At 43.9% G+C, this 23,556-nt stretch overlaps 1 protein-coding gene across 3 annotated transcripts in view; it reads left to right on the forward strand.

Moving 5' to 3' along the window:
- The window catches only part of ABCB11 (ATP binding cassette subfamily B member 11), a 107,549-nt gene that overhangs the window by 75,151 nt on the left and 8,842 nt on the right, over positions 1-23,556 (forward strand). For all 3 annotated transcript variants that reach the window (XM_077319800.1, XM_077319799.1, XM_077319801.1), the window contains 9 exons: positions 316-517; positions 2,903-2,966; positions 8,745-8,880; positions 10,539-10,697; positions 13,041-13,145; positions 14,116-14,277; positions 15,811-16,014; positions 21,958-22,199; positions 22,413-22,569. In XM_077319800.1, coding sequence (XP_077175915.1) covers positions 316-517; positions 2,903-2,966; positions 8,745-8,880; positions 10,539-10,697; positions 13,041-13,145; positions 14,116-14,277; positions 15,811-16,014; positions 21,958-22,199; positions 22,413-22,569 — 1,431 coding nt within the window. The remainder of the gene's footprint in view (positions 1-315; positions 518-2,902; positions 2,967-8,744; positions 8,881-10,538; positions 10,698-13,040; positions 13,146-14,115; positions 14,278-15,810; positions 16,015-21,957; positions 22,200-22,412; positions 22,570-23,556) is intronic.

Raw genomic sequence — 23,556 nt, forward strand, 5'->3', positions numbered from 1 at the left:
CACAGGCTGTCTGTTGTGGGGAGAGAAAGCTGCTTTGAGACTCCTTCGGGTAGTGAAAAGCAGGGCATAAAAACCAACTCTTCTTCTTCAAATGAATTTCCAAATACAGCTTTAAAATTATTATTTTTAAAGCTGGGGAGAGACATAAAGGGACATAAAACAGAGGCACCGTCATGAGTGATGTTGTGGCCGCAAATCTTTTAAACTAAAAAATGGGAGTAGAGAAAAATCCATTCTGTTTATGGGAATCTGCGGACTCCATACATCAACCGCGCCATTTATCGCTGTTTGCCTGTCCCATTTCTGCTGCTCCAGGCTCGCTTGGGGCGCACCGCCATCTCCATCGCTCATCGACTGTCCACCATCAAGTCGGCGGATGTCATCATCGGATTTGAGCACGGGAGAGCCGTGGAAAGAGGGACGCACGAGGAGCTCTTGGAACGGAAAGGGGTCTATTTCACACTGGTGACTTTGCAGAGCCAGGGGGACAGGGCACTTGTTGAGACATCCGTACAAGGCAAGTCCTTTGTTTGCCATTGTTAAAAGGTAGTTCACAAACGCACACAGAAATAAATTTTCCTTATTGTTAAATCTGTAGGTTGAAAAATTTTCACTGTGCTTTTGTGGCTGGATTTTTCTGCGCGGAACAGGAAAATCTACTTCTAAAGTGCATTGAAAGCGCACTATCCAACAAGTGCAGAATGGGCCCAGGGCACTTTAGAAGTAGATTTTCCCTTTCAGCACTTGTTGGAAGTAGATTTAGAAGTAGATTTTTCTGTTCTGCACAGGAAAATCCAGCTGCAAAAGCACAGTGAAAGTGCATTATCCAACAGTAAGTTCATTTCAGTTCCTTATTGACCCAGGGGAAACACACTGAACTGAGTTCCCCAACCTCCCCCAATATATACAGATCCTGAACAAAAGAATCTCTCCTAGTCACCACTTTGGTCCTAGGCGTAGGCCTCTCATTTGGACATTAACTCTGGCATCTCAATGGTTACAGAACAGCTGTAATACCTGTTTCCTACTGGCTGATTTTACGATCCTAACTGGGATCTCAAGCTCCTGATGGGGTGCTTTATGATCCCAGCTCAGATCTCAAGCTCTGGACCTCTGCGGAACCGCATACACAACACTTATTAGAACTTAATTCATCCTTTCCCTTGATTCCATCTGGTATTTGTGTAATACACAGACTCCCCCCTCCCCCATGGGCAGGTATATTCCAAACACTTTGCTGTACTTCTGAGATCGCCAGAACAGTTTTGGAGCATGCTGACATCACTTTGTATGTCCTAGCACTCCTCTAAAGTAGAATTTTGGGCCTTTCTAGGTTATACTGGTCCGAAATAATAAAGGCCCACTCCCTCTTCAATCTGATGTTGATATATTGAATAATGGGTTCAATACAGTACGGGATCGCTTGTGTGCCAAAACATCGCACACAACTGAACTAAAACAACAGCTCACCATCTGAACTTATATACAGTTCAGAGGTTCCCAACAAAGCCTGTGATTGGCCCTAAGCAGAGCCCTCTGATTAGGTAACTGCAACATCCAATCCACTGGCTGGATCCTGCAAGCTAGCCAATGGTAATAAAACCCCCAATAAAACCATACAGTAAAATTCATAAAACCCCAAATACTCAAATAATACACAAAATAAAACAATAAAACAGATGTGGCAAAAACTCCAGTAATGTCTATATAAATTACCCCAGATAAACCATTCTAGAGGGGTCATGGGTGATGGAAAACAGAGGGTGCTGATTACATTTTGCTACTGCTTCCACACTGCTATAAGGGGGGCCAGATCTTCCTTGCGGCCCAGCCTCATCCAGCGACCAGGCGGGAGAGCTCCGTTTTATAGGCCCTGCAGAACGCTGTAAGCTTCCGCAAGGCCCATAGCTCCTCCTGGAGCTCATTCCACCAGGTCGGAGCCAGGACCAAAAAGTCCCTGGCCCTAGTCAAGGCCAGGCGCACTTCTCTGGGGCCAGGAATGGCCAATAAATTCAAACTCGGAGAGCGTAAGGCCCTGCAGGGGTCATAGGGCGACAGGCGGTCCCTCAGGTACGCTGGGCCCAGACCGTGTAAGGCCTTGAAGGTCAAAAGCAAAACCTTGAACCGGATCCGGAAAATAACCGGCAATCAGTGCAGCTGCCTCAGCACTGGCTGGACATAGGCCCTCCAAGATGTGCCTGTGAGGCCCTCAGCAGCTGCATTCTGTACCAGTTGAAGCTTCTGGATCAGGCCCACAGGCAGGCCAGCATAGAGCGAGTTATGTTTCTACATATCTTTGGGGCTTGTGTTCTTAGGATGGCACTTTCTAGTCTGTCATGGAAAATGAGAATACTTTAACCGTCATCCCTCCATACTAGCTTATTGCTCCTGCAAGGATATTCTGAGTAGGGAATTAAACTATGCAAGCCCCCCCATCAACAGTCCAAAATGTTACAGCCCAACAGAATCGGAATCATTGGTTTGCTCAAACTGTTTCCTGCAATTTGGGGGACATCTGCTTGCATGGCTTTCTGTGCGAGTGCTTCGGCATACACAACATCTGTGCATCAAAACACAACCACCACCAATGCGTAACCGTGCTGCTTCTTTGCAAGTCCCTGGTGCAGATGGGGCATCAAAGCAGGCTCTGTGGGGGAGATTATCAACGATCTTTCTGCCGAAAATGCACTTAAGCTTAGATCACACACATTTTCCCCTGCTCTTTAGTCCTCAAAAGAGAATGTCAGCCATTGAGTCAGCAACTAAAGTGTTATACAAAGGCTTTCTGTCTTTGGAACAGATTTGTACATAAAATCGTTGCCTTAGAGAAATTACAAATGACAAAATGACTGATTTGATTTCCTTCCCTTCTCACAAGCTTCTCTGGTGTTTATTTTTACAGTCTCTGAACCAACCCTTGAGAAAGTGCAGTCTTTCAGCAGGGGAAGCTACCAGGCCAGCTTGAGGTAAGCCTTCCGAAATAGAGAAATCAGAATCACAGACTGGGAAGAGACCACCAAGGGCCATCCAGTCTAGCATCCCCCCATTCTTAGGAACTTAAAAATCACACACTCCTGACAAGTGTTCATCCAATCTCCTGCTAAGAAGAACTGGTTTTTATACCCCACTTTTCACTGCTGGAAAGAGTCTCAAAGGAGCTTACATCTAGCTAGTTATTGTCTGTAGTCATTCTTCTGTTCAATTGCTGTTCTGGAGGCAAGCAGGGAGGAAGTGTGCGCAAATGAGTAGGAAGTCTCCTGTTGAGCCAATCAGGACACTGGAGGAGATAATTTGAAGTTCCTATATTATCTATGATAAATATACATCTCCTCCAATGTCCCCTACAGCAGGGGTAGTCAACCTGTGGTCTTCCAGATGGCCTGGAGGGGGGTGGGAAGGGGAGGGGCCCCAGGTGGGCATGTCCACAGCTATGCTTCTCAACCATACTTTGCACGATTGTGCCACTTCTGGGGTTTCTTGAAACCTGAAGAATGTTTCAGAGCTTTTTCAATGGTAAAAACTTGAGAAAGGCTATCCTAGATTAAGCAGTTTGTCTTCCATTAACTTATCCAGTTTGGTGTAGTGGTTAGGAGTGCAGATTTCTAATCTGGCATGCCGGGTTCGATTCTGCACTCCCCCACATGCAGCCAGCTGGGTGACGTTGGGCTTGCCACAGCATTGATAAAATTGTTCTGACCGAGCAGTAATACCAGGGCTCTCTCAGCCTCACCCACCCCACAGGGTGTCTGTTGTGGGGAGAGGAATGGGAAGGTGACTGTAAGCCGCTTTGAGCCTCCTTCGGGTAGGGAAAAGCGGCATATAAGAACCAACTCTTCTTCTTCTTCTTCTATCCCAAGATGATTTATAGGAATCAAACTGAACCCATTTAAAAAACTCAGGTAGATCTATTGATGTTTCCGTTGATATGTTTCTGAATTTCTTTAAGTCTTTTAGGAAGTTTGTGATTTGGAAAAGTAGGGTAAAAGAAAAAAGGATTTAAAAAGTGGATCTCTTCCAAAATCCACCTTTCCTGGCAGACTCAATAAGCCCTTGTATCCATGAACTGCAATTGCATAGACTCTACACGTAAGAGAGCCAGTGTAGTGTTCTGGTTATAAAGTGTTTGGCTGGGATCTGTGCTCAACCGACATTCTAGCAGAATTCCTTTCCATCAGCAGAAATGATCCATGAGTTACAAGCTGAAGGACTTGAACGTAATCTTCTGTTTTGTACTCGTAGAAACAAAGAACTAAGCCAAAGTTATATTTAAGAAGTTATTTAAATTGCTTTCAGCATGGAATCCAGGCTGTACATATTAAATGTTTTATCTTCATAAAACCATCATGCAATGAAACATTTCACCTGGCATCTCTTTGGGCATGAGCTTTTAAAGAATAAGATTGAGCACGCTATGAGAACTGGCACTTTCAGCCTGGAGAAAAGGAGGTTGAGAGGGGACATGATAGCCCTCTTTATTTGAAAGCTTGTCACTTGGAGGAGGGCAGGATGCTGTTTCTGTTGGCTGCAGAGGAGAGGACACGCAGTAATGGGTTTAAACTACAAGTACAACGATATAGGCTAGATATCAGGAAAAACATTTTCACAGTCAGAGTAGTTCAGCAGTGGAATAGGCTGCCTAAGGAGGTGGTGAGCTCCCCCTCACTGGCAGTCTTCAAGCAAAGGTTGGATACACACTTTTCTTGGATGCTTTAGGATGCTTAGGGCTGATCCTGCGTTGAGCAGGGGGTTGGACTAGATGGCCTGTATGGCCCCTTCCAACTCTATGATTCTATGAGAACTGGCCCTTTCCGGAGGGTCGTACCCTGACAACTCTTGTTCGGTATGATCGAGAATTCTTGAATGTATCTCCCCAGCTCAGCTGAAGCGCTTGGCTACAGGCCCGTTAGGAAAACGAACAAGCTCTTAAGAGCAAGAATATCTGAATTTGTATGCGTTGGCTTCTGCTGCGTTCTGAAAAGAGAATTGTAAGCACCGTTCACAAAAGCAGAAATAATCTTGCCGCTCCTGCTGTTCAGAAATGCAGGAGCCTTTAATGGCCACAATGGGCTTGTTTATATGCTTTGTAAGTAGACTTACCAAGACACTGTTGATCTTTTCTCTGCTGTTGCTATGAAATCCATTATGAAAAGATATGAGGTTGTCTAGATTTTACCTCCGACGCTTTTGTGTTCATGAAAGGCTCTCTCTAGGGAGCGACACTGGAAGTTATATATCTTTTTTTCCTTGTGCTTTCAAGGTGCAATTGGTGGGGGAGGAAGGGAAAAAAAATAGTACAGGCAGGTATCTCTGCAACAGCTCCACAGTCAGATGTGAATCGGAAGCATTGATTGATAGACCAGAGTCAGGCCAAAGTTATATTCAGCCACTGATAAACTCATCAGAAGAGCTCATAAGAGGGGATTATGCATCGAGACGTTGAGTAACTGTATATTTCAAAACCACATCAGTAGGAAATCAGACTATGGTGCCATTTTATCCCACTGTCTTCCATTTGACAGCACTGATGGCTTGGTGTATTAGTTAAGAGCAGCAGCGACTAATCTGGTGAGCTGGATTTGATTTCCTGCTTCTCCACATACAGCCATCTGGGTGACCTTGGGCCAGTCACAGTCCTGATAGTGCTGTTCTCACAGAGCTGTCAGAGCACTCTCAGCATCACCTACCCCGCAGGGGGGAGGAAGGTAATTGTAAGTGGCTTTAAGACTCCTTTGGGTAGTGAAAAGCAAGGTATAAAAAACAACTCTTCTTCAAAACCAACTCCTTAGAAGAAGAGTTGGTTCTTATAAGCCTCTTTTCTCTACATGAAGGAATCTCAAAGCGGCTTCCATTTGCCTTCCCTTTCCTCTCTCCACAACAGACACCCTGTGAGGTAGGTGAGGCTGAGAGGGCCCTGATATTCCTGCTCGGTCAGAACAGCTTTCTCAGTGCTGTGGGGAGCCCAAGGTCACCCAGCTGGCTGCATGTGGGGGAGCGGGGAATCAAACCCATCTTGCCAGATTAGAAGTCCGCACTCTTAACCACTACACCAAGCTGGTGTAAACCCTTAGAACAGGGATTCCCAACCAGGGGTCTGTGGACACCTGGGGGTCCATGGGCGTTTCAGAGAGGGTCCGTGACCTTTCCCTTCTTGCCTTAATTATCTTGGCCAAAAGCTAGGGAATCAGCTGCTTCCATTGTTCCCCCCCCCCTTGAGTCTGCACACCTACTCCCACCTCAAACTGCCTCCCCCCCCCCATCTTCCTTGAGCCTTTTTATTAAAGCAGATGTTAATGTCACTTCTAGGAGCACAAAGCAAGCAATAGGGCACTGGGATTACAATATGGTAAATCAAATATTTCAATATAATAAATAGACTTCCAGGAAGTTTTCAAGCTTCAGTTGATTCTTTAATATTCAAAATTCTAAATCAATCCCAACATGTTTCACTGCATAGGTTTATCAAGGGACATCAATTCTTAGAAAATATACAAAAGTATAATTAGTGATTGTTCAAAAAATAATAAATATATAACAAGAATATACTTGACCATGACATAAATACATACACATATTTTCTACAGGCAACTTCAGTTTAGAAGAACAGAGAATCTTAAGCAAAAACAAAACATTGAAAATATTGATCATTGTGATAACTTAAATATAAACCTCTGTATTACAAAAAGAAAAATCTATCTGGTATATATGGCTTTTAACCTGAATACCGTACAGCAAACCACTTTAAAATTAGATAAACTATGTTAGACAAGAAGAAGGACCAAAAAGTCCTACAATTTTTCTTTCTATACTCAAGTTAAAACAAAAACTTACAGGACTATTATAACAAACTTACAGGACTATTATAACAAAACTACCCTTAGCTTAAGGTAGTGGTTCTCAACCTGGGGGTCAGAATGACCCTTTCACAGGGTTCGCAGCTAGCAGCTTGGCTGGGGGGGCGCCATCCACAAAACAACCTTGCAGGGTAGATCGAGAGAGAGCGTCTGTCTGGACTAGCGGAAAAGAGTGAGATTGGCCTGGTGGGACAAGACGCAGAACTGAACTGAGAAACCCCAGGAAAAACCCAATTTATATACAATCATGAACAATGGATCTTCACGCCCTTGGTCAGTTTTGGTTTAATTTCTGTGAAAGAACCTTGCATCATTTTATGCCTGGGGGTCACCACAACAGGAGGAACTGTATTAAAAGGTCGCAGCATTAGGAAGGTTGAGAACCACTGGCTTAAGGCATTCCAGACACACCTGAATCAGGGTGGGAGGAATGTTAAATACCATGCATAACTAGCAACAGGTGTGAGGTACTGAAAACAGTGATGAATCAGCAATTACAAAAAGCAGTGAAAATCCAACAGGTTATTCAACCTCTTAGGTTCCATAGTACCAATTTTAAAACTGGCACGAGTTTCCTCCTGTTACAATAAAAGATTAACATCTGGTCTTTTAAAGCTTTCTTCTTCAAACCTTTTGAACACATAGAATCGCAATTGTTCCCATTTATGATTTTTAATAAGACAAAGTTCCACAATAGGAGCAAACAGAGTTCTATTTTTAACTCGAGATTTATATTCACTCAGATGTCTTCTTATGGCACATGTACTTTTACCAATGTAAATCAAGGAACACTTGGAGCAAAATAAAAAAGAGAGAAAAGAAAAACGGACCGTGGGAGGTCAAGGGATGGGGACTTACTGTGACCAAAATCTATTTTCTTTTTTCTTCTATCATAAAAATAAAAATTCTGGTAAATCAAGGAATAAGTGCATAAAATTAAATATAAAACACGAGAACTGGCACAATTAGAAAAAGTGTTATGTCTTAAGGTAACCCTATAGGCAGAAAGAAGGATTTCAAAGCCTTCAATGAAGCTATTGCAAAAGGAACACAAAAGTGGGACTTTTTTGCATCTTTATAGTGGTCTATTCTAACCAGGAGGACTTTAATATTCTGAGTACATTTAAAATTACATTCCTAGGGGGTGTTTCAATGCCTATCAAATCACCGACCACATTCCAATGTTTAGAAACAATGTTTTTGATAGTATAAGCTAAACGTGATTATTCCAGAACTCAGGTCAGTTTATTTTCATCCTTAGACAATTTTTCTTTTTACTCCCTAGGAGTAGCAAGAGCTTTTTGAAAAGATGTACATATGACCTTAACTGGATAGCCACGATCTTAAAGCTCTTGCTATCCCTAGGGACTCTTTATTTAAAGACAAATTACCTAAGGATGAAAATAAACTTATCTGGGTTCTGGAAGACTCACCTTTAGCTCATACCATCAAAAACATTGTTTCTAAATATTGGGATGGGTAGTTGGGATATGGTCAGTTGTTTTTAAACGTACTAAGAACAGGTTGGACAACCTGTTGGATTTCCACTGCTTTTTGTAATTGCTGACTCACCACAAGACTCCTCAAAGCCTGAAAGATTGTTTTAGGGGCTCCTCCGTGGTCAGAAGGTTGGGAAAAGCTGCCTTAGAATGTTGTAATGGGGTCTAAACACTCCTGATAGAGATGCATGTTGCTGTTCCCAGTGCAGCAAACAGCAGGAAACAATCTATACTTCTTCACCTCATGCACTGTGGTCCAGATCCAAATTAAGGGCCTTGCATACCTGTGAATCCTGGAATTTCTAGAACATGCTTGTTACTCAACTGGAGGATGGGTCTGGAAAAACTGTAGCGCATAAGATTCTAAGAGTATTCCTTTATTCCTGTTTCATAGAGCCTCCATTCGACAGCGTTCCAGGTCTCAGATATCCAATTTACTACCTGATCATCCAAGGTCTATTGCAGGAGACCATTCAGAGCTTATCTATAAGACAGCCGAGTATGAAGAGGGCTCTAGCCTACTGAAAAAGGTTAGTCGTGTTCTCTGTTAAAGAACCTCTTAGTCATATTTCTTGTTTTCTACTCCTGTTGAGCTTCTTCATTTCACATGAAATAAAACTGCACTAAAGTGAAATCCTTTCTTGAGGCCCATGCTGTGCAATACAGAAAGCAGAATATTAATATACGCATTAAATGAGCATGAAAGAGAATATCAGTCATCAAAAAGAAATTGGAAAGCGGGGAGACTGTTCTTATTATGCAGCAAATCACTCAGTGGATAGAGAGAGGGACAAAGACTGTTCTAGCAAATAAGTCTTTGAATTTATTTCATTAGAAATTATTATGACATGTTCAATTGTTTTTCAAGGGCCAGGAAACCAATTTCCTAAAATATTCAGTTCAGAACTAATTATACAGAAGCCATTTGGGTATTTTTAAAATACAAAGATAAAAATGGTTGCACTTTCCAAGTTTTACTCAGGCAATTAGAACATCTCTGGATTGTGTCAGTGATAGAATCATAGAACCATAGAGTTGGAAGGGTCCTACAGGGTCATCTAGTCCAGCCCCCTGCACAATTCAGAAACTCACATCTACCTGCCCACCCACTCATAATCTGCCTAGGTTCATAAAATCAGCATTTCTGTCAGATGACTATCGAGCCTACTTAAAATCTTCCAAAGAAGGAGAACTCACTACCTCCCGAGGAAGCCTGTTCCACCGAGGAACCGCTCTAAGTGTCAGGAACTTCTTCTGGATGTTTAACCGAAAATGTTTTTGAATTAATTTCAACCCATTGGTTCTGGTCTGATCCTCTGGGGCAACAGAAAACAACTCTGCTCCATCTTCTATATGGCAGCTCTTCAAGTATTTGAAGATGGTTATCATATCACCTCTTAGTCATCTTCAAGCTAAACAGACCAAGCTCCCTCAACCTTTCTTCATAAGACTTGGTCTCCAGATCCCTCACCATCTTTGTAGCCCTCCTCTGGACACACTCCAGTTTCTCTACATCTTTCTTCAGTTGTGGTGCCCAAAACTAAACACAGTACTCCAAGTGACTAATCAGAGCTATTCAAGGTTGGTTAGTTAGGGCCCTGAAACAAAGAGTTGAAGATGGTTTCTTAATCACCATTGGTCTTAACCAATCGGTTTCTTAATCACCATTGGTTTCATGTAATGTACAAATGCAGACTAAGGATGTGCATCTGAAATATTTTAGTATTTTTTGGATCCAGGTTTAAAGAAAGGCATAAATATCAGCATCTAGATTATTTGGGTCCCCCGATACTTTTTCAGTACTTGGATTCAGGATTTCTGTGGGCTTTTCGAATTCTGAAAATGCAAGGTCCAGACCACAAGATGCCTTTAAGGTCAATATGAGGACCTTGAACCTGATAAGGAATTCAGCAGGGAGCCAGGGCAGTTGCCTAAAAATAGGTCAAATAGGGGCTCTCTAATATTCTCTAATATAACTATAAAGAATTTGGACATTATGAAAAACCTGTAACCATTGCTGTATGGGCATATTGCTTTCCTATAATGCTTTCCATTCCATGACGTTGTATCCGCGTACACGTGAAAGCTCATACCTTGAACAAAACTTTGTTGGTCTTAAAGCTCCCACCAGACTCTAAATTTGTTCTGGTACGCACTTGAATCTTGCTTTCTTCTTCTTTTTTTGAAGGAGTGTATTGCTGAAGAGGAAGTGGAACCAGCTAATGTTACCAGAATCTTGAAATACAATGCACCTGAGTGGCCATACATGGTACTTGGATCCTTGGGGGCAGCTGGCAATGGAGCCGTCAACCCACTCTATGCTTTGCTGTTCAGTCAGATTATTGGAGTAAGTATTTCCTTGCACTGAGTATTATTAGTGTTACTAGAAATTAAGCCCGCTGTAAGAAAAATACAGCGGGCGCAAGCGGGCAGTGGGTGGGTGCGGGAGGGCCCCCCTGGGAGGGAAGGAGGGAAGGAAGGTAGGCAGGAGTTAATTTTTCATATATTTTTTTAAAAAATTGTTAAACATTTATTGGGTGATATGACCATATATGGTCATGTTGCCCCTCCCAATGGCCAATGATGGGCCTGGAGGAAGTGGGAAGGGGAGGGGCCCCAGGTAGGCACCACTATGTTTCCCAACCATATTCTGCACGATCACGCCACAAGAATGTTTCAGGCGTTTCTCAATGATAAAATAGTTGAGAAAGACTCAAATGGTTCAATACCAAGATGCTCATTTCATTTTAATGTTTTACTCTGCTTCTCATATTATTATATGTTTGCTGGTTTTTGGGAATTCCTGCAAGTCATAATCAGGTCTGCATAAATATCTTGTAGCATAAATAACATAAGCAGCTGTTGGTTTCAGAAGACCTTGTAGATAGGGTTCCTCACAAATATTGCCTTCATAAATGCCAAGCAATTCAGGGACAATACTTGGGGAGAATAAAATGTGAGGATGATGTAATGTCACTTCTGGCTGATGTTCTAGACTGCCTTCCCTAGTCCCTATAGCAAGCGTAGTCAAACTGCAGCCCTCCAGATGTCCATGGACTACAATTCCCATGAGCCCCTACCAGCGTTCCCTGGCAGGGGCTTCTGAGAATTGTAGTCCATGGACATCTGGAGGGCCGCAGTTTGACTACCCCTGCCCTATAGTCTTTATCATGATGAGTAGGGAAATCCTTAGAGTGTCACTATGTGGAGGCCATTTCCTCCCCTCCTGCTGCTTATGTCTCTCTCCTCTTTCTATACAAAGTTTGATTATCTTCTTAATTACACTTATTATTTTAAATTGGTGCTGAACTCCTCTTTGCATATTTAAACTCAGTTGACAATATCCAGGCCCCTCCTGGAGGCTGGCAAGCCCAACTCATCAGTGCAACTCCCTTCTTCAGTCCTGAGGCCTGCATCTTTGCCCCAGTTGGATAAACCTGAGGAAAGAGATGAAGGTTTGATAGAATGCAGAGTGAAAACCAAGCCCATCCCAACCCAACCTAAGAGTTAAAGAGCTGTGGGCTCTTTTTAAAATGAGAGAGGGCAAAATCAGTGGCTCTCCCAAAATGTGACCTCTGCTGCCTCACTGGTTTTTACAGGCTGTTGCTCTGTGAAAACACTTTTTGAAGGGATCTGTAATTAATGGCTTTCGGAGAAGAGTCACTTTGAGTTTTAGTTCACTTCTCCACTTGTTTTTGGTGCAGCCTTGCTTTCCTTCCCTTTTCTTCCCTTTTTGCTAAATCATACTGAAAAACAGATGCTGCATCTTAAGCTTTAAGTTTGTTGCATAAACTGTGAATGTATCACAGATTTGCTCACAGCATGAACAATCCCTGTGTCTTTAATGATACAGCCAGAGAGGCATAAACTACAAAGTGATAGCCCTTGCAAGAATCCTAGCAGCATATATTTCACATAATGACAGGGACTGGTGTTAAAGACAGCATGAGGCTGGGCTCTCTCTCCATCCCCTCATGTAAAAGAAGCTGAAGTCTGATCAGTGGCTAGTTTGCACTCTTAATTTTTTAACACTGTAAATCTTGCCGAATTCTGGTTGATTTGAACCCATATCTACAGCCTTTGTACGAGCCTCTTTTTCCTGATTTTAAATGCATCACCATTCTAAATTTGCATTGTTCCAGTTTTCGGTCTCCTTCCTGCTTGATTTGGAGGGGAATGGTCAGGTGAAGCTCCAGCCGGCATTAAAGGAGCACAAGGCTGGGGAGTGCTTTATTTCCTGCCTTTTGACTCCCAACGATACAGCCAGAGCAAGCCAGGGGAGAGACAAATGGAGCACGAGGCTGCTTGTTTATCTTTCTTTTCCTACAGGAGCAGGGTGCGGGGAGAGAGGGGAGGCAACAGACTTACGGAGAACGAGGAGGGGAAAGTAAATCCAAGAGGCAAATCTCTGCTGCGAGAAGTATTGGCTTTTGAACACAGTCACTTTAATACAGATCCCAACATGAGGGCAAAAATAAGTCTTGCGAGGGAATGGCAACTGGGAACCAGGCAGTCTTTGAACTGATGCCCTGACCAATCAGTGATAGACTGCTTTACTATGTCAGAGTTGGAGGCCCCCACCTGAATCCACCCAAACGTTGAGAAACTCTGCATGAGAAAAGTTACACTTTCCACTGCCTGGTTTGAAATCTCTCTAATTTGATGGCATTTTGTTTTCTTTCCCCCAAAGACCTTTTCTATTCCTGATGCAAAAGAGCAAAGAACACAGATTGACAACATATGTGTGCTTTTTGTCCTTGTTGGAGTTGTATCGTTTTTCACGCAGTTCTTGCAGGTAATGACTACTGGATGTGCTCCATAATCACTTTGTTCCCCTTCTCTCTTTCACATGTATTATTTGTTGATCACATGGCATGTGTGGTGTAACCAGGAGATCCAAGGTTTGTCCGGCTTGTCCTTTCCTGCCTCTGTGTCATGAACCCTAATTGTGAAGTTTCAGCCAATTGCTTTCAATAAGAAAACTTCATTTGTATAAAAGCTTCATTATTGTAAGCTACAAGGATGCTTCATCCCAAACAATCCTTACTAAGACTAACATCAGGTGCCTACTGGTCTGTTTTAAATTCTAGCCCCTCCTTGCTCCTCCCACTAATTCTTTTGGGCATGAAGAGACTGTGATGACGTTTTTTCCGCTAGCTACATTCCAAGGACTTGCTAGAGATAGTGTTGTCATAGGGACCAAGCAGAGAGTCCCCCACAACTAGCTTTCTACTGGGATAATTCACGCCTAAGACTTCTAAGGTAATCAATTGCATAGACAGAGAACAGAATCAGCAATTAAAAAGTCAGATTGTGATGCAGATTGTAATACTCATCCATAATGGCCAAATAGTGAAAATAGGCATGGCTTTGACATTAATGCTCCTTGGAGGAACTACCACCCAAATCCTTTGATGTCTCCCATCCAAATACTAGTCAAGGTCAGCCCTGCTTAGCTTCCAACATCTTATGGGTTCAGACTTGCCTGGGCTATCTAGGTCAGGGCTCATGTTTATGCACATTAGGCACATGATATGTCCTGTGAAAGCTCAATCTACAATAACGGTGTTACCCCAAACAGAGTTACGACTTTCTAAATCCACTGTCGTGTCAAGGGATTAAAACAATGTAATTCTGTTTAGGATTGCCTCATAAATGTATTAGTCTTCTGGGAGCCATTTGTATTTACTGTAACAAATTAACAAGGCTGTGCTACTCATTCACTAAAGTATTTTACCATTTCTTCTATGTAACACACATTTCAGGGATATACGTTTGCAAAGTCTGGAGAACTGCTTACCAGACGGTTGAGGAAAATCGGTTTCCAGGCTATGCTTGGTCAAGAAATCGGCTGGTTTGATGACCACAAGAACAGCCCGGGTGCCTTGACTACAAGATTAGCAACGGATGCATCTCAGGTCCAAGGGGTAAGGTAGTTTATATAAAGATGAGTTCACATAGAAGGAAGTGCCAAAACAGCCTAGAGCCAATCCTGTAGCCACAATGGCACAAAAAGGGGCTGAGCCCCACCAATCATTTGTCATGCCCCTCCAATCAGCACAGGGTGGGTGTGAAATCTGTCACAAATGTTTCAAATGTAAATTCTCTGTGTGGAAAAGGAAGGAGTTAAGGTAAAAAGGTGTGAATCCTGTCATAAATCTTTCAAATGTCAATTCTCTATGCAATTGACTCAAACAGAATTAGCTGAAAAGCCCCTGCTTTTAAAATGACACCTACAAAGGAGTATGTTTGTGTGTAAAATCATGTTGAAGCAAAGCAGAGGAAATTAATAATGATGGCTGATTACCCATGTATTCATTTGCCTCCTCCCAATAAAAATGTTCTGGTTACAGGCCTGCCTAGCGCAGATTTCTTTTTTTTTAAGCATAAAGTCAGTACCATTGTAACAAGATGGTGATCGAAAGAGATACCACACAAAATCAGGTTTACTAGCCAAGAGACTGACTTAAGAGGAGTAGAGCAGAGAATTCTATTTGAATCTGGAACTATCAATTTGGTGGCAGATTTCTAGCAGGGAGATCGCTTTCCTTGTTGCCACACCTCTTGGACTGGGGAAACTAGGAAAACACAGGAAGAGAGCTGTGAGGCTGGCCTAGTCCAGCCTTTCTCAACTTTTTTTACCACTGGGGACCAGAGGGCCAGTTTGGTGTAGTGGTTAGGAGTGCGGACTTCTAATCTGGCATGCCAGGTTCGATTCTGCGCTCCTCCTCATGCAGCCAGCTGGGTGACCTTGGGCTCCTCATGGCGCTGATAAAACTGCTCGGACCGAGCAGTGATATCAGGGCTCTCTCAGCCTCACCCACCCCACAGGGTGTCTGTTGTGGGGAGAGGAAAGGGAAGGCGAATGTAAGCCGCTTTGAGCCTCCTTCGGGTAAAAAATCCCTGAAATATTCTTCAAGCTTCAAGAACCCTCAGAAGTGGTGCAATCATGCAGAATGTGGATGAAAGCATAGCTGTGGACATGCCCACCCGAGGCCCCTTCTCTTTCTACCTCCCCCCCCCCCATGCCCATCATTCGCCATTTGGGGAGGGGAAGTCTACCATATATGTCAAGGAGTAGACCACATGATAAATGTTTAACCCATTAAAATATATATATATTAAAATTTAATTAACTCCCACCCATTCAGGAAACTCTTCCAGGGCTGTCAAGAAACCCTGGGATTTCACAAAACCCTGGTTGTGAAAGCCCGACCTAGTCACTGAGTAAGTTGCCAGTTAGCAGGGCTTTACAAGTAGAGATACTTAAGGATGCTTAGCTTCCTAGGCAGGAAATGCAAACAGCAGTGAGAAGTTCAGAAAGTTTTGCGGGCAGATGGGTGAGCCTACCTTGGAAGGAAGATTTCCAAAGCCTCGGAGCAACAATTGTATAGTTTTGAGGTAATAGCGTCCACGTCCTTTTGTGACCTCTTTTTGTTTTCCTTGTTCTTTCCCTCCAGGCAACGGGAACTCAGATCGGTATGATTGTGAGTTCCCTCACCAACATCGGTGTGGCCGTGATCATTGCTTTCTACTTCAGCTGGAAGTTGACTTTAGTCATCCTCTGCTTCTTGCCCTTCTTGGCCTTGTCTGGAGCCATGCAGTCAAAAATGTTGACAGGGTTTGCCTCTCAGGACAAGCAAGCGATGGAAATTACAGGGCGGGTAATGTCATTTCTGAAACGTCATCTGAAGAACGAGGGTGGTGGGTAATAACTCAGGCAGGCAGCTTTGTCAGGGAGGAGCGTGTCTGAGGCTTGGCAGGGCCACAAAGGTCGACGCTTTCTCTTTCAGCTTGTCCAGTAGAGAAAACATCGTGGTGATTTCCATGCTGTCCCAAACAGTTCTCTGCTCCTTGGAAGGCGACTTCCATCTGAGGATTTCAGGCGGCAACGCCATCCTACAAATTGTACAAGATTAGTCTTCCCTTCCAATCAGTTGGATTAAGCCATGATATCCACAGGGTTGCCAGCTCTGGTTGGGAAATACCTGGAGACTTTGGGGGTGGAGCCAGGAGTGGGTGGGATTTGGGGTGGGGAGGGACCTCAGTGGAGTTTAATGTTATGGAGTCCATCTTCCAAGGCAGCCATTTTCTCCAGGGTTGCTGATCCCTGTCGCCTGAGGTATAATTCTAGGGATTGGCATCCCTAGATTTCCAAGAGATTGTCAAGGTACACGGGACATTGGAGTTCTGTCTCTGGAAACCCATAATCTAACTTTTGATCCTTAAAAGATCCTTAGGCTGTGCCATGATTGCGGGCGGGGGGGGGGGGGAGGACTTGTTTGGGGCTTTTGGCACTAGCAAAATGGAGAAGTCTTCCTGTGGTGCCATTTCTCCAACAATCAAAACGATTCCCTTTGGACTGTTTAATCAGAGGAAGGAAGGAAGGAAGGAAGGAAGGAAGGAAGGAAGGAAGGAAGGAAGGAAGGAAGGAAGGAAGGAAGGAAGGAAGGAAGGAAGGAAGGAAGGAAGGAAGGAAATGACATGACATGACATGACATGACATGACATGACATGACATGACATGACACACTGTATAGGCAGCTGTTACTGGATCTTAAAGCAGTTGGGAGTGGCTTTTTCAAATGGGGAAAAATACAAGAGGGAAGAGTTGAACCCCTCCCTTGTCCCCCCTGCTATGTGTCCCCCCTGCCAAGGCTGACTTTAGAACCAAAAGGTACCATGGGGAGCTCCAGTAGTGGAACCAGGGTTGAGAGGAAGACTTCCCCCCCACACACACACACACTGCCCATTCCCACTCCCACTCAGCTGGGCAGTGAGAGAAAAGCGAGAGGGGGATGCAGCCATCAGCATGCTAGAGAATTGTCAGCAATGTGATGATGTCACTTCCAGTCACTCCACAAGTGATGTCTTTGCATTGTCTCTGACACCGCCAGAGAGCCCCCTTGACTGTCTTGCACTAGTAGCTGTATAGTGAATTCCAGAATCACAGGCAGCATTAAGTGGCAGCAACATAGACAAAAGTCCACAGCTCGAGAAATACCTGAAGCAAAGATGGACCACCCACTAGAAGTGCAGGAGGGGCATCAGGCAAGTTGTAACCCCGAGTGGCATTCCTGCTTAGGGATTGAAGCTTCTAGGTGGGACCTGGGGATCCCTGGTAATTATAGCTTATCTCCAAAAAGAATCAGATCCTGTGGAGCAAATGGCTGCTTTGGAGGGCCATTATGGTATTGTACCCCACTGAGGTCCCACTTCTCCTAGGGTTCAATCCCTAAATTTCCAGGAGCTTCCCAGCCTCCCTCCCCCCCCCCAAATCACCAGCCAGTGGAGGACCGGGTGTCAGGCCACTGTCAAACTCTCAAGAAGCAGACTCACTGTTGAAGAAAATATCTTAATTGAAGAAAGAAGCGAACGGAGCGGAAGCTGCTACCTTACTAGGCTGTGGTAGGGAGGGCACCCAGCTAGCACCTCGTCTGGGGCCTCCAAGACCCCTGTGCTGGCCTGTGTGAAGCACATTTCCTGGTGGAAACACATGGTTCCCAAGGAGATGTTATGCTTCCCATGGGGCCATAGCAGGTGACTTTCAGCCAGCTGTGAATTCCCCATGGGAACTCAGTTCGGAAGCACATGGAGCCTCATTTGCATTGGATCCACAACCAGTGTGGGAGGAAGGGGCTTCATCCCTCTCCATTCATCATTTTCCCTACTGGAAACAGTCCTGGGGGTGCTATTTTGGGAGTCTGGTTGGGGGGCTGTATGTGTAGCAGGGCAGTATATGTGCTGGCGTGGGGGGTGGGGTGGGGACCAGAACCAAATAACGATGTGAGCAATAGGATTTTAGCTCCCAGTGTTGGGATGCTCTCATAGTGTCCAGCTGTCTGTTGCTGTTTTGCTCCGTAGGACTGAATTGTTTGTCTTAAAAGATTAGAGGGGAAGCCTTTAAGGAACGATTTCCTCTGAATTTGGGCCTCCGATAAATCTCAACGATGCTTTCCAATTGTAGTGGCGTCGTTGACTGACAGCCAGGAAAATCAGCCATGACCGTGAAGGCACACAAACCAGAAATCAGTGCTGTTGGCAGAGATTGCAGCTTAGCATCCAAACCCAAGTTCATTGCAGCCCCTTTTTCCTCTGTGCAGCTGGGATAACCATAGCGTGAACATTCAGGAAGATCACAAACCCTTTGCGTTCCTTTCCCCAAGAGACCAACAATTCTATTCATACTGGGCAAGGAGATGTTGGTATAGTAGTTATCACAGACACACCCCCTCCAATCATAGGAACTGTACTATGATGAGGCTGATAAACATTCTGTTCTAGGGGATAGCTTGGTGAAAATTTCAACCCAGTGTGCTGCAGCAGTGAAGAAGGCAAGCTACGTTCTGGGGGTTATTAGGAACAGGATTGAAACACCCAATATTATTATGCCCCAGTATAGATCCATAATATGACCTGCTTTGGAATAATGTGTGCAGTGTTAGCCATTGTATCATAAAACAGAGGGGGGAATACAGAAGAGAGGGATCAAGGTGTTTTAAAGGGCTGGACTACTTTTACTTGGAGGGAATTCTGAAGAGGCTGGACCTTTTAGACAAGAGACAACAGATACGATAGAAGTTTATAAAATCATATGTTAGAGGGAGTAGATCTTTCCCTCCCTTTCCCACAATACTAGAACTCACTGGCTTCCAATGAAATTAATGGGCTTCACGACAGGCCAAGGGAAATACTTCTTTATACGGTAAGGAATTAAAATAGGGAAATTATCTTCTAGAAGGTGTCATGATGGCTACAGGCACAGACAGCTTGAAAGGGGAACTGGATAGATTCGTGGAGGATGGGCCTATCAGTGGCTACAAGCCATGGCGACTTCCACATTCAGAGACAAAAACATCTGAGTAGCAGTGCCTTCAATGAGAAGTCGGTAGAAATGGAAGACCCATCAGCTGTAGTACTGGAGAACGAAGGACATCAAACTGACGATGGCATAAAGGGAAAAATGTATTCCTGCTAGATGTGTTGAAACAAGTCCCTAGGTCAATAAGAAAGATTATTGGTTTCATATTGTAACGGATATATGTTTATCGTTTATTTTCAATTGTCACTGATGAGGAAATTAGAAAATAAGCTATCCACCTAGGAACATCTAGCAGGAATAAACTTTTCCTTTATGCCACCATCAGCTTGATTTTCTTAATTGTCTGAAGACTTCAGTGAGACAGGATGCTAGACTAGATGGACTGTAGCCCATCTAGCAGGGCTCTTCTTACATTCTTAAGGCACCAACCCACTGGAAACTTTCCTATAAGTTCACTCCAGAGAACATGAGACAGTTTTCTAACCTGTGGGTTACTGAGGCATGCATGATGGTGGTCAACAAAACATTCTCCAGGAACAGCGAGAATTGGCAAGCTGGCCTAGGCTGATATGAAGCTCTCTCAACCAGTGCAACCACCTGCTTATCCAGGGATGGGGAACTCAGGAGTATCCCTAAATGAGATCTTGAGCTTGCTGGGTGTCCCCACCTGTCCCTAGCAGGTTGTATTATTATTATTATTATTATTATTATTATTATTATTATTATTATTATTATTATTATTATTATTATTATTATTATAGGAGAGGAATGGGAAGGTGACTGTAAGCCGCTTTGAGCCTCCTTCGGGTAGGGAAAAGCGGCATATAAGAATCAACTCTTATCATTATCATTATCATTATCATTATCATTATCATTATCATTATCATTATCATTATCATTATCATTATCATTATCCTTTAATTTATATCCCGCCTCCTCCAGAGGATCGAGGCGGGTCACATAAAACCAATCTCCAGTTGCCATGTTGTGTCCACAGAACCTCTGTCCGGTCTGAATTACATTGCAGTTGGTTTGACTTCATTGCACCCTTTATTGCACTGCCTCCCTAGAATCAGGTGCAGAGGTGAGCTAGAAGGATGATGCCAGCAACTTGAGAACTCAAGGAAGTCTAAGACCAGAACAAGACAAGACAAGCACAGCTGTTTGTTTGTTCAGCTCTGTATGGCTATTATACTTATTTAGACAGCATGAACTTAACCCAGACACAAGAGACCATGACTGGCTTTCAGCAGCCTTGCCAAGTAGGGGAAAAAGTCTCACACCATAAGTCACGTCAAAGGAGTAATCATATTTCTCAGAACAGGAAACCCAAAGAATTTCATGGTGAATATACATACTAAGATGATTTTCCTTTAAAAAGGTAAAGGTATCCCCTGTGCAAGCACTGAGTCATGCCTGACCCTTGGGGTGACGCCCTCTAGCGTTTTCTCTTCCCCAGTCATTACCATTTTACCCCCCAGCAAGCTGGGTACTCATTTTACCAACCTCAGAAGGATGGAAGGCTGAGTCAACCTTGAGCCGGCTGCTGGGATCGAACTCCCAGCCTCATGGGCAGAGGTTTCAGACTGCATGTTGGCTGCTTTACCACTCTGCACCACAAGAGGCTGATTTTCCTTGGGCCCCATAATTAATAACATTCTATATTCTGCTTATTTTTCTCTGTACATTCCATGCAAGCTCTATTTTGGGAGTCTAGGCACCTATTATTCATGTAGAATATTCTGTGGCTCCGTTCAGATGTCAAACCAATTCATGGCTAAGCTACCTGGATTACTGACCTGGATAGCCCAGGCTAACTTGATGTCATCAGATTTCAGAAGCTAAGCAGGGTCAACCAGGGTTGATATATGAGTGGGAGAATACCAAGGAATACCAGGGCTGTGATACAGGTGGCCAAACTGTGGCTCTTCAGATGTCCATGGACTACAATTTCCGTGAGTCCCTGCCAGTATGTGGTCCCATGAGCCCCTGAGTACAGGAGTCCCATGTAGAAGGTTGGTCAGGCATGTGCTGGCATGGCATTGACTCATGGGAATTGTAGTCTATGGGCATCTGGAGAGCTACAGTTTGGCCGCCCCTGATAATGACAAGCCACCATTCTTCTCTTGCTGGCTGGCTGGCTGGCTGGCTGGCTGGCTGGCTGGCTGGCTGGCTGGAAGGAAGGAAGGAAGGAAGGAAGGAAGGAAGGAAGGAAGGAAGGAAGGAAGGAAGGAAGGAAGGAAGGAAGGAAGGAAGGAAGGAGGGAGGGAGGGAGGGAGGGAGGGAGGGAGGGAGGGAGGGAGGGAGGGAGGGTTGTTTGGATTGTCCAAAAGCAGGCCACTCCACTCCCTAGAGTTAATTGAGGTACACTGAATGGTGGGCCAGAAATCAGTATGAAGTTGATTAATTATCTCATGCTTGCCTTGACTGTGGTTGTATATGATGTGTGAACATGAACATCTTAGCATAGTTTGTTCCCAGGACTTTGCTCACTCCACTGGGAACCCACTGGACTACTGGTCATGTAGTTGTAGGACAGATTGGGAAAGTGGACGCAATTAAACCTGCATGCGAACAGTTGTGTGCCAACCAAATCTTGATTTCATAAAGCAACCATAGCTTCACATGTTCAGTGAAGGGCGTCTATAGGTCTCTGCTTGACTATGGGCTTGTAGATGTTAAACACACTATCAAGCAGGCTAGCTGAAACTGATTTGCAGAGCATCTCCTCCTAACAGGCATTTTAACAAATTATCTTCTCCTCCTGGTATTTATTTTTGGCTAGATTTCAAATGAGGCGCTCACGAATATCAGAACCGTTGCAGGGATTGGGAAGGAGAAGAAATTCATTGACGCTTTTGAGAAGCAGCTGGAAATCCCCTACAGATCGGCCATCAAAAAAGCAAATGTTTATGGGATTTGTTTTGGTTTTGCTCAGTGTGTGGTGTTCGTAGCCAATTCAATCTCTTACCGGTTTGGAGGCTTCTTAGTCGACCAAGAAGGACTTCATTACAGCTATGTATTTAGGTAAGAGGAGGGAGTCATAAGAATGCCCTTCCTTAAAGGGCAGCTATCACTTTATAGGTGCTGATGGGCAAATCCATGACCATTGATAGCTAAATGGACCTTCCCTGCCAGGGTGGGAGGGCTGTTGCTATGACCTGGACTACCTGGGGCTACTGCAGGTGGATCTGATCCAATGGGGCTCATATCTTAAGTAACTTTCTCTTTTGATTTCAGGGTGATTTCCTGCATTGTGACCAGTGGAACTGCTTTAGGAAAAGCTTCTTCTTACACCCCAAATTATGCCAAAGCAAAAATAGCTGCAGCACGCTTTTTCCAGCTGGTGGATCGAATTCCTCTGATCAGTGTTTACAGTAATGTAGGAGAAAAATGGGTAATGACAAATATTCCTGTTATAGTGTAGTGTACTGCACTTCTTTGTTCTCAAACAAACAAGATTATTAGGGGACCAGGAATGGAGAGTTAGAGCAAGTGAACTCAGATGATACCCTGAAGGCTTAGAGAAGGTTTGGTAAAATAAATCCAGGTAGCTTCAACAAAGAACATAAGCCCAGAACAATAGCAAGGTGAACTGGTAGCACTGACAGACTGAATGAGGCTTATCCATAGATATCGTGAATGGCCTAACTTCTTTGAACTAGCAGGGACATAACATCACTCTAGGATTTCTGTTGCTACTAGACTCTATGGTATACCATAGAACCTATCCTCCAAAGTTGTCCATCCTTCTAGGGAAACTGCTGTCTGGAGCCTGGAAATCAATTGTAATTCTGGGGTCCACCTTGGGGTTGGCAACCCTACATGTGATAATGGTAACCTCAAGGTAGGGTCCCAGTGCTGAGTCATGAAAAATGGATAATCAGTGAATATTAAAAACCTAAAGAATCCAACTATTGGGTTGATTACGCCAATATAGGTATTGGGTATGTGTCTGGATTTTGTCTGTAATGGTTCAGTACTTTGATTTCATAGATGAAAGCTGGGATACGTTTTTTAAAATAATAGACATTCCCTGATGCAGTGTGTTTCCATGTTAATGCAATGAGTTTCCATGGAGTTTTTCTTTAAATCACGAGCTTTATCATCTCAGCAGTTAATGGTCATTTTGCCCTTCCAAACCTGCTGTCAGCCAGAAAGCTGCAGCGAATAATTATTTTATTTTTTAACTAGCATTTTTATTAAAATATTAAGGTATACAGAAAGTACAAAAAACCATTTGGTTGCTATATTTCCCCATCCCTCGTCCTCCCGCAGTCCCCAATATCTCCCCCGCTTTTCATTTTCATTCCTCGCGAACAATTCTTCATGCACTCCTTTGGAGGCACAGCAGAGCAAACCACGGGTATCTTTTCCGCAGTCT

Source organism: Paroedura picta, chromosome 2, assembly GCF_049243985.1.
Source record: "Paroedura picta isolate Pp20150507F chromosome 2, Ppicta_v3.0, whole genome shotgun sequence".
Lineage (NCBI taxonomy): Eukaryota > Metazoa > Chordata > Lepidosauria > Squamata > Gekkonidae > Paroedura > Paroedura picta.